At 32.2% G+C, this 11,390-nt stretch overlaps 1 protein-coding gene across 1 annotated transcript; it reads left to right on the forward strand.

Annotated features, from left to right (window-relative positions):
* Positions 1–2,209: 2,209 nt before the first annotated feature.
* On the forward strand, positions 2,210–3,247 carry LOC149558975 (inositol-tetrakisphosphate 1-kinase 1-like). Its single transcript, XM_089831176.1, has one exon. The coding sequence runs from the start codon at positions 2,210–2,212 to the stop codon at positions 3,245–3,247; it is 1,038 nt and encodes a 345-aa protein (XP_089687302.1).
* The last annotated feature ends 8,143 nt before the right edge of the window (positions 3,248–11,390 follow it).

Below are 11,390 nucleotides of genomic sequence, written 5' to 3' on the forward strand. Positions count from 1 at the left end.
TAGGCCAAGGGGTAGAGAGATGAATGGTCAGGATGCAAGGATGGTAAGATGGTGAGGGAGGGTCAAGATGCACTCAAAAGAAAGCACATGGATTGTGCCAATAAGAAGGTGGCACTTGTCACAAGGAGGATGAGTGTGAAAGGATAGGATAAGCATTGGTCAAAGGAGTAATGAGGGAGGTTGAGTATGTAAGAGTCATAAAGGGGGATGTAAGAGATGTAAGAGTCATAAATGTTGGAGGGTGAGGGTGAGGATGAGTTTGTTGACTTTAGCTTGGGTTAGCAAGTCTTAACCCTTGCTTAAGGTTGTGCACATGTTTAGGAGAGGGGTTAGAATTAAGCTTAGAAAGGGGGTTAGGGGGTAAGTGGTTTAGCTTTGATGGGATGGGTTAGTTAGGTGGCCAAGTGAGGTTAGTATGGGTGAATGGGTTAGATTAGGGGTTAGGATAAGGTTTAGGAATGTTTTAGGGGTTTAGATATTTTATTAAATGATTTATTTAATAAAATGGGGAAATGATATTAAATTAAATAGATTTGAGGATTTATTCAATTTAATAGAGGAATGGAGATTTAATTGATAATTTGATTTTGGGTTATCATTTGATTTTATCAATGGGACTATAGTTAATTAAATTAATTAATTAACTAGGGAATGATGATTAATTAATTAAATAATAAATATTTAATCAATAATGTCTTAGGAGATGACTAAATATGATTACCTAGTGATGTAATTAGATTTAGGTGTCTACATTGAGAAGGAAACTTTGCATGATGAAGTTGAAGAGAGCACTACGACCACTCCTAATTTGATACAAAATTGACAGGATAGGTTGGAAAATAAGATGCAAGGCTACATTCAGGCCCTGTAGAAAAGAGTTATTGCTTTGGAACTTACTATATTGATGTCGGTCACCAACTAGAATTTGGCATTACTAGGTTAGCTCTTTGTCAAATTCGACATGAGATGATGTTGAAGACTATGTTTGGTACTATCATGGGGAAAAGTAAACTCAAGAAAGTTGAGAAGGAAAAACAAGAAAAGACCATGGACAATCAGAAGGAAGAAGGTGCTAAAGATTAGAGCAATGACCTCAAACACCTTGCTATAGATTGGAAGGCAATTAAAAATGCCTAATGGTTTTTTTTTTTTTTTTTGTAGTTGTTCTTATTGCTTGCCCTTGAACTTCGTTGCTTTATTTTTTATATGTTATGGGCCCTTTTTAATTATGGTGCTAAGGTCTTTGTTAATTTTGTAGAATCTACTAAGATTTTGTTTAGGAACTTGAATGTTGATATCACTAGTAAAATATTAAACTGGATGGATATTATTGTTAATATGGATAGCTTTAATGGCTTTAACTCTTAGAACAATGAATTTTATTATTATTTTGTTAGACGGTATTACACTAGGTTGTAATGGTCAGTTTTGTGCTAGCCCTTTGATTGGCTATAATGGCCCTTCTCTATACTATCTTCATCATGGAGGACCTTCTCCTTGCTTTCTTAAATAAAAAACATAAATGTGATGTGGCGTGTATGAACGAAGATGCTTTTGCATTATTTCCCATTTGTCTTTGTATATCTTCTTTTTTGAAAAGATCTAATTAAATAAATTATTTCCCATTACTTTTATTAATTAAATTTAAAATATACAATTTTTTATTACTAAGTAGTTAGCCTACCTCAACATTAGTAAAATACTTTATTAGTGATAAGAAAATTGCTAAATAATGGACCAACATCAAAATTAATTATTATCATTTATTAAGCTAGAATTATAGTTACAAATCAATGGACCATCCGGTCGGCTGGATAGCGAGTTCGGTTTAAAAGCACACTCCTCGTTTACATTTGATGATTAGTATTCTCCATTTTTAATCTTTCGAGTTAGCCGTTCTCTATCATTATCAACCGTTGCATAACCTCGGAGCAAGAGCAACAAAAGAAGATTCAATATTCGCAAGATTGTAAATTCTTTTTGTATGCCCTTCGACACTTCAAATTCGACCGAAGAAGGCCACCAGGTATCGGATTAGGTGCGCAGAAGCCTTCATTATTTAAAACCCAATCCTGCAAATTCATAGTCTCCCTGGTAAGCTCCCGTTCAATCTCGTATTTATTGTTTTGCTGTTTTTCTTCATCTGGGTGTTCGGGCCGTTTCACTGAATTCTTGCGCTGCTCAGATTCTCCAAGCATTTTGTGAAGACATGTCGAGCGAAACAAAAAGGTATGCGATCGGGTATGCCTTGGCACCCAAGAAGAAGAACAGCTTTATGAAGAGTTCATTGGTTGAGCTTGCCAGGGGGCGAGGCATTGACCTGATTTGTATTGATAATGAAAAACCCTTAACAGATCAAGGTCCCTTTGATTGTATTCTGCACAAGATTTTTGGTGAGGATTGGGAAAAACAGTTGAAAAACTATGCATTGAGATACCCAGATGTGTTCATTATCGATAGACCTGAGGCTATTGAGAAACTGCGCAATAGGATCTCCATGCTACAAGTGGTTTCTCAACTTGATATTATTAATCGGGAGGATGAGGACGGAACATTTGGAATACCTAATCAGATTGCTGTTTATAAATCTGAGGCTCTGACTGATTGTGAGACTTTGGCAGGGTTAAATTTCCCAGTAATTGCCAAACCCTTGGCGGTTGATGGGAGTGTGAACTCACATAAAATGACTCTTGTCTGCAATTCAGAGAGTCTGCTTACTCTGAAACCTCCACTTGTATTGCAGCAGTTTGTTAACCATGGTGGGGTCATGTTTAAGGTATTTGTTGTGGAAGATTATGTGAAGTGTGTGATGAGGGAATCCGTAGGTGATGTGGCAGCGGAGAAATTGCGGAGCTCGGAGGGCCCGGTGACATTTTGTCATGTGTCTAATCTGAACAAAGATCACAAAGTGAAGACCAATTCTGAGGTTATGCTGTTGCCCGAAGCTGAATTGCCACCGGCGAGGTTTCTTGGAAAGATCGCCGGGAGGTTGAGAGAGGCATTGGGATTGCATTTGTTTAACTTTGATATTATTAGGGATATCAAGGCTGGGAATCATTACTTTGTAATTGACATCAATTATTTTCCGGGTTATGGAAAGATGACGAATTATGAGTCGGTCTTCACAAATTTCTTTTATAATATTTTTCATGACAAGCAGAAGCTGGAGGGCAACGAAATAGCAGATGGTAATTCGGATTGTATAGAGTCTGTAAGTTGCAAGGATGGAACCGATGTTGAGCACTGAACCGGTTAAACTGTATTTGCCGTGTTGTTTATGAATTGATAAATCATTTTCTTCATATTTATCAGGTAATGATGCAATATTTCTTGCGATCTTTCTTATTTAATGCATCTGAGTTGACGCCCAAAATTTTATGGATAAAATAGTATTTTTCACTTAAAAGGATCCTTAAAAAGGTATTGGATATCACAACGAAAGGCGACTCGATAGATTGATAAGCCAGAGTTAAGGGTGAAGCATTATGCCCATTCAAACGCGAGAAATAAAGATGTCTTGCAAGGGGGCTGTATAGTAGTAATAGGAAATTTTGAGAAGTATCATTGTTCTGGGTAATTTCTATCATGTCAATTTCTTTAATTATGAGATTGAATCTTTTAGAAAAGAGAGATAAGTAGGATAGTTTTTTTTTTTTTTTTACCTTCAGATCGGTGTAATAATATTCAATGTTAAATTTATTAAAAATATATTAGTTTATATAGAAAGCTGATAATAGTCTCTAATTTTTTGGATAGGCAAGAAGATGAAGCTATTGATTCAAATTGTAAAAATCTATAATCTTATTCGACAAGTACTGGACAGAGTTAGGTAGAAATCCTTCTATTTTGCCTCTCATTTGAAAGATACAAAAGAGATATATTCCAACATTTTATTGCCCATTCGAATTCCCTTCATCTAGTTTAGTCCTCAAATGAGACAACCAAACCACAAATCTAGATTTTTTTAATTTTCTTTTAAACCAAATATTTTAAAAGGGGATAAGAGGGTTAAGAACTATCATTAACGAAGCAAAGAAGAGGCACAAAAAATACATATGAACATAGGAAGGATTTGTTTATTAAAAACTATATTCAAAGCACGAAGTTGAGATGAAAAGTCAATCGAGAAGCATAAAAGATTGGAATGGAGATTCTTCTTTCTCTGAGATCCTTTCATCTTGTTCTATTGAGATATCCAAACATTATTTACCAAAATAAATTGCCTTTTAAAAGATCATGCTCGCATTAATAATAAATTTGTAAGAAAACTTATCCCTTTAATGATGACATGTCTTCATATAAAGATTATCTACCTTAGCTTTTTGAAATACCAATTCCCTGATTTCCTAACTTGTCTTCCCTCTTGTTACCTTCATGATATGTATGGTTGATTAAAAGTTTGTCAGAATAATTATAAAGCATCTTGGCTTTAAATAATTGGGCATCTAGTCTCTAGTTAGTAAGGGAGACCTTCTTGGGGGCAATGATTATTATGCATGAATCACCTTATGTTTCTAGTTTCTTAAGTCCAAATTCCTTATAAAGATCCAAACCCTCAATGAAAGCCAAAATTTCTACTGAATCATTGGTAACTTCCCCAATTTATTTTATTTTATATGCAATCTCTATCCCTTCATCATTATGAATATTACATCCTATAATAGCCTTACTATGATCCCACCTAGATGCTCTATTGAAATTGAGCTTATACCATCATCTCTTAGGGGCTTTCAAGCTACATTATTACCTACTTTGTTACTTTGAAGGTCTTCCTTCCCGAGAAAAAGGGGTGGAGGTGAGATTTTCAATCGAATCCACCTACCATGGATCTTCTCATCCTAGCAAGACATTTTTTCCCCTTGAGGATCATATACATTGATTTCTTATTTGTTAATTCCATGATTGTGGCTTCAATTTTATTGACAAGATGATCAACCCTCCATCTTCTTGCCTTGAATTATTCATCTATTTATCTTCTTCCATAGTTCCCAAATAAAAATGAAAGGAGAGAAAATACAGAGGTTCTTATAAATACTATCCTATTTTAGTAAGGGCCAAGATGAAAATAAAATTATGATGGAGTTAGGGAAGCACAAACTCCACCCTAACTTAGAACACAACCATCACAATTGATAATAAATTTTATTTGAACTATAAATTTTTGCCATATAATTTTATAATTTTTATAGTATAAAAAATTATTTTATACATGATTAAAATAAACAAAGGAAAATTATTATTTGGAATTGTAGATCATAAAATAATTACTATATCAATATAACAATATTATGTTTAACATTGTTAAAAAATATGAACTAATGTATATTATTTACAACTATTATAGATTGTATAGTTTATGAAAATAATTAATTACAAATTATTAGTGATCAAAATTATATTATGTAGAACATTTATGTAACAATACTTCCTTGAAAATTTACATGAGCAATGTAGGGTGTTACTAACCAATTTAGGTAATACCTATGTTGATCTTTATTTTACTCATACTTATTTGAATTCTTAGAGAATTGAAGAGAAAGAGGATAGGATTATTCAGGGTAATAACCCAAATGGGATCTACTCTATGCCCTCTAGTTTATCCTTGATAATCCCCACTTCAAAACTCCTTTTTGGGCATCATGTTGGATAAAATGTACTAACTCCTAAAATTAGTATTTTCTATTGGATTATGGTCCAGAACAAAATTGTCACCCTAGATAACCTCTATAAGAGAGCTTCATACATGGTGAATATGTTTTCTTTGTAATATCCATCATGAATTTGTCTTTCATCTATTTTTTGGATGTAACTATGTCTTGTAGGATGAAAACTTAATTGGTTTTTCCCAAGAAATGTGCAAGGTTTTATTACTCAATAGACCTATAGTGCCAAGAATGAGAACACAAAATTATGTAGAAAATGATACCTCTATACATCTGCTAGTATGTATGGAAGAGGAGAAATGGTCAAGTGTTTAGGGATAGGGAAGCTCCCACTAGGGTTATTGCTAATAAAGCCATGAGGGTAATAAGGGAGAATGTGATGCAAATAAAAGAAAAAATACAAATAAGGGAGAATGTGACAAATCTAGAGGGCTTTAATCCTGAATCTTTGCTCCTCTTAGACTTCAATATTAAAAGATGAAAGGTCTGTGAGTGAGATAATTTTTTCTAGTTAAGTGCAGTCGAAGGCTGGTATAAAGCTAATTTTGGAGGCTACAAAAGGTAACCCATTGGAAGTGGATTTTGGGGTGATTCTTAGGGATCTAGGTGTCAAATGTATTGATGTGGTGGAATTCTTTCTTGGAATCCAAACCAATCATGTTGTTGAAGCTTGTGGGACCTTTCAAGTAGCTACTCTTGCAAAAAAAGCCAAATCTATATACCTTTGGCTTGAAGGGGAAACAAGAAATGTAATTGATAGTTTGATTAAGAGAAGGAAAATAACATGGACCATTAAAAATACCAGATAAGATAAACATGGAGAATATTGGACACATTTGAAAGGGTCATCATTACCCACATGTATAGGGAACCAAACCAAAGTGCAGATTGTATTACCAATAGAGGTCTATGCATTGAAAAGACCATACAATGGCGAGAAGATATCATGAAATATTCACTTATAAATGAAAGTATTATTATGGATAGGACACACAAAGGTATTGGGAAGTTAGAAAGAAATTATAACTACTTCAAATGGGTACAATAAAATATTATGCATCATTAAAAAAGCTTATACGGTGAAAGCTTGACAAGTTTTTTGGGTCATAGTGATGTCTTTCCTTTTTGGTATTCATTCTTTTCACCTTTCTAAGGAAGTGATTTTTGAGAATAACAAAGAGCTGAGAAGAGATATGGGAGATGACCCAAAAATACAAGAGCCCACTAATTTCTCAAAATGAAAGAATACCCTATAGGTCTGGGAACAACTTAAGAAGGGGGATTTAGCTATGTATATGGAGTGTAATTATATATATTTAAAAAAAAATTCATGTTCCATCAAAACTATAATATGCTCCCCAATTCATTTCTTTAATATTTAATAATATAATTATGTAGTAGTTACAAATTACAATATAATATATGTATGTATCTATGTATGTATGTATGTATATAATTTTTCAATATAAACATGGTATAGAGCCTGAGATCAAACAGTCAACATTTGTTAAAAAAAATTGGTTTTCTTTTCAAAACCCACATCTCGATTTTAATAAATCCATTACGAATTACCCAATTTACCAACCAAGAGTTTTCCAAAATTCAATCGTTTACATAAGTTTTTGAAACATAAAAAAGACAATTTAAAAACAAGGGTTTCAAATTCCCAATTTATATATAGAGGTTTCTCAAATGAAGAATGATAAAATCATGTACAATGGTTTCAATTTAATTGAATCTGAAAATAGATTTGCAAACATGGAGAAGACAAAGAAAACAAAAAAATGAGAAACTACTATATAAACCCACGAGATCCTACTTGGATTTGATGCTAAAACAATGAATGAAAATAACATGCAAGAATTTTCCTTCTCTTTTGAAAACCCTCTTTTTAGAAATTAGCTCCTCCAAAACCTGTGTATGAAGAAATAAAATCTAATTTCCTGATAGAGAGTTTTTCCCTCGAATCAAGGCTTTGATTGTGCAACCATGCGAAACTATTTTTCCTTTATTATTTTATTATATTTTCATTTTCATGCACAAATTTTTTTCCATTTGATGAAAATAATTTTTTTATTAAATTAATGCTTTCTCTTTTATTAAATCATGAGATGTTTTAATAATATATTTATTAATTTAACTAATTATATATATATATATGTATATATATGTATGTATATATATATGTATATACATATGTATATATATATGTGTGTATATATATATGTATATATATACATCTATATACATATGTATATACATATATGTATATACATACATATGTATATATATATATATATATATATATGTATATATATACATATGTATATGTATATATATACATACATATATATATATATATATATGTATATACATATATATATATATATGTATATACATATATATATGTATATACATATATATATATATACATATATATATATATACATATATATATATATATATATATATATATATATATATATATATACATATATATATATATGTATATATATATATATATATATATGTATATATATATATATATATATATATATATATATCAGTGTACAATCAAAGCCTTATATTATATTAGATAAATAAAAGAACATAGAATTCACCATTCAAAGGGGCACTGGTAGGAAAGAATGGATTAAGAAAATCTTTAGTCTTTCCCAAGACCAAAGTCCTATATTATACAAAATTTAAAGGGGTATGCCCCAGTTAGTATACAAGTTCTAATTAATACAATAATACACATAAGATGTACAAACTATAGAGAAAGTAACATCTAAGTGGAGGGGAACAACGAACATGAGAAAGGATAGAAAATCAACTGAAAAATTCAAATGACTACCCATAGGAAGAGATCAGACCTATATAAAAAATTTCTAACATCCAAAGGGGATAAGTGGCAAGAGTTAAAGAGATAAAACCAAGGCAGGAGTAAATGAAAATTATCAAGATACTTAGGAGAGCTTTGAATAGAGCCCTTAATGATAGTTTCCATTACCTTAACATACTATATTATCATATAATGGTGCTCCATCTTAATCTTAATTATTAGAAGTATTAAGCAAAAGGGGTAATTATAATATTCTACTTTTTACTTTTCTATTTTTCATTTGCATTAGTATATCCTTGTTTTGAATTTTCTTAGTTATACTATTGTCGTACTATTTACTTTACTGATTATAAAGATATAATTGATAAAATTGATGATTGCCTTAAACTATTTCTAGACATTATGTTTAGATTATCTAGAATTTTATATCCCTTGAGATCCTTATAATTCCAATGCTTGTTCTAATGATTAAGATTAATGATTGTATGATAATTAATGAATATAACATTTCCTAAATCAACATTTTCACAAGCAATGCATTAGAACCATTTTAAAACTAATAATCTGCTACCTACTTTGATGGAACAAGACCAGAAAATCCAAGTTTAAGCTAATTTAGCCAACATTTACCTTAAAGAAATAATATATTGAACATTAAATCTCAACATAATTGGAGGGCCAATGCAGATAACCATAACCAACTACAAAGGGATAAAAAACCAAAAGGGGCCAAGCCTAAAAGTACTTCATCAAACAAGTAGAACAAAATCAAAGTAGAGAAAACAAAGGATATATTAATGAAATATGTATATACATTAGTGAGATAGCAATAACCCGCTGAGCTCAAAAGCTACCCGAATAGAAGAAATAATCTAAATGTTGCTTAGGGAAAATTCAACAAACCTAGCAACCAAGGAGATACAGAGAAAGAGCAACACTGGAGTCTATAGGCGAAACCAAAATATAACCCAGAAAGAAAATATGTAAGGAAACACCCAAATATCCCAATTAAGAGAGGGAAAAAGAGCCATTGTGACTAATAAGAGCAAAAGATCCAACAAAAAGCCACCACAACTAGGCTCTAGGAACTGATTATGCTCTAGTATCTTCCTTACCAAAGACCATGATGATTTTAGATGCTTCCCTAATGTTTTAGCTCATGAACCAGGGGAAACTTAGGCATTTTTTGTTCTACTAGACTTATCAAAATTAGGAAGCTAGAATTCAATGACATCCAAGTTTGAAAAGTCCAGACCTAGTTTAGTATATGCATCAAAGGTCTGTAGGTAATTCAAGAACCACTCTATTGTAGGGTCCTCTATAATGCCTCTCCATCATAGTATAAATTGCACACTAGCTTCCATTCTAGGCCATTCTTGCAAGAAGAGGATATTATCTCAGATAACCAAAGTAGGGTGCCTAGGTATAATCTAAGCTCAAAGCTTCCTAGCTAATGTGCCATGTAGGCTTCCAATAAGGGGATTTTAAGTTTCTTATTCATACTAAAGACCACTTGTTCAAGACCTACCAACTAGCTAGGGTCAAATATGTTGTAGCAGACCCTTCTTATGTCCCATTTCTCTACTTTGGCCCTAGCTAGGCATCCAGCCTAGATGCCAAGAATATCACTATTGGTACACCATGAGAAGTCATAATTTAATATGGCTTCAACCAAAGCCCTACTGACGGCTAACCTACTCATGTCATCTATCGATCTAAGTAAATGATTCCATCTTTCAGGTTTTACTATGCCTCTAAAAGCCATGGTTCGAACTTCAAAGGCATGATATAGACAAATGTTAGTATCCATGAAGAAACTCACCCTAGCCAATTTTTCAAATGTAGTTAGGAAAAATGCAAAGAGGAGGGGATCCAACTCACATTTATAGAATGATAGTAGAGTCAGGAATGATCTAGAAAAACTAGATGATGACACAATCACCATGCAAATGGATGATTATTCATACCACTTAGAATCATAATTAAAGAAGTGCCAAAAATATGAGCTAAATTCACACCAATTGGGATAATCATGCAACCAAGTGCCAAGGGGGATAACGATAGATAATTGAAAGTTATAATTACCACCACTAAGTAAATATGATTAATAAATTGAATATTTTCTCCATTCGTTCCTTTATTTGCTAAAAGGTGTACTTCTATGTTACCTTCTCTGAATACATGTGTAAACCTTACTTCTCCAAATTTATCCAAATGTCTGATAGTTTTCCTAGTCTAGAGTTTAGTATCAAATTAGGAGTCCTTCCTTTTCTAAGCACATTAAGGATGATTTGTCAATCTCCTTCGATTATAATTTTTTTTATTTTCAAGCTTATGCATTGTTTTAGACCTTCATGTACTACTTCTAATTCTGCCATATTGTTCGAGATTATTCCCAAGGGCTTAGCTCATTTTATGAGCCAATTTCCAGATTCCTCCTTGATTAAACACCCTAATCTTACTACTCCCCCATTATCTTAATAGGCTTTGTCAAACTTTAGTTTCTTTGAGCCTTTTGGTGGGGGTTCCCATTTGCATTCCTTTCTGGCAGTGTTATTTTTAATTTGTAAATGAGGGGTGGATTGATTAGATATTTTGAATTCTTTTTTATTTCAGCATCCCAATCTGAGAAGGATCCTTCTTATTTTGATCTTTTCTTGAGTTTGTAGTTTATGACTTCTATAATACTAACTCCAATCTTGTTGAAGAGAGATGTTAAATTGAGTTCTTCACTATTGAAGATCCGTCTATTTCTTTCCTTCCATATCTCACCTGCTAGGATTGTTGGAGTGATATTCCAAAGTTTTATATATACTTTATTATTTGATTTTTTTGGCCACCTTAACAGATAGTCTTGTCATTTTTCTGGGAAGGGAGTTGTC

This window comes from Cupressus sempervirens, chromosome 5, assembly GCF_028749045.1.
Source record: "Cupressus sempervirens isolate cs-2001-9-10 chromosome 5, ASM2874904v1, whole genome shotgun sequence".
Classification (NCBI taxonomy): domain Eukaryota; kingdom Viridiplantae; phylum Streptophyta; class Pinopsida; order Cupressales; family Cupressaceae; genus Cupressus; species Cupressus sempervirens.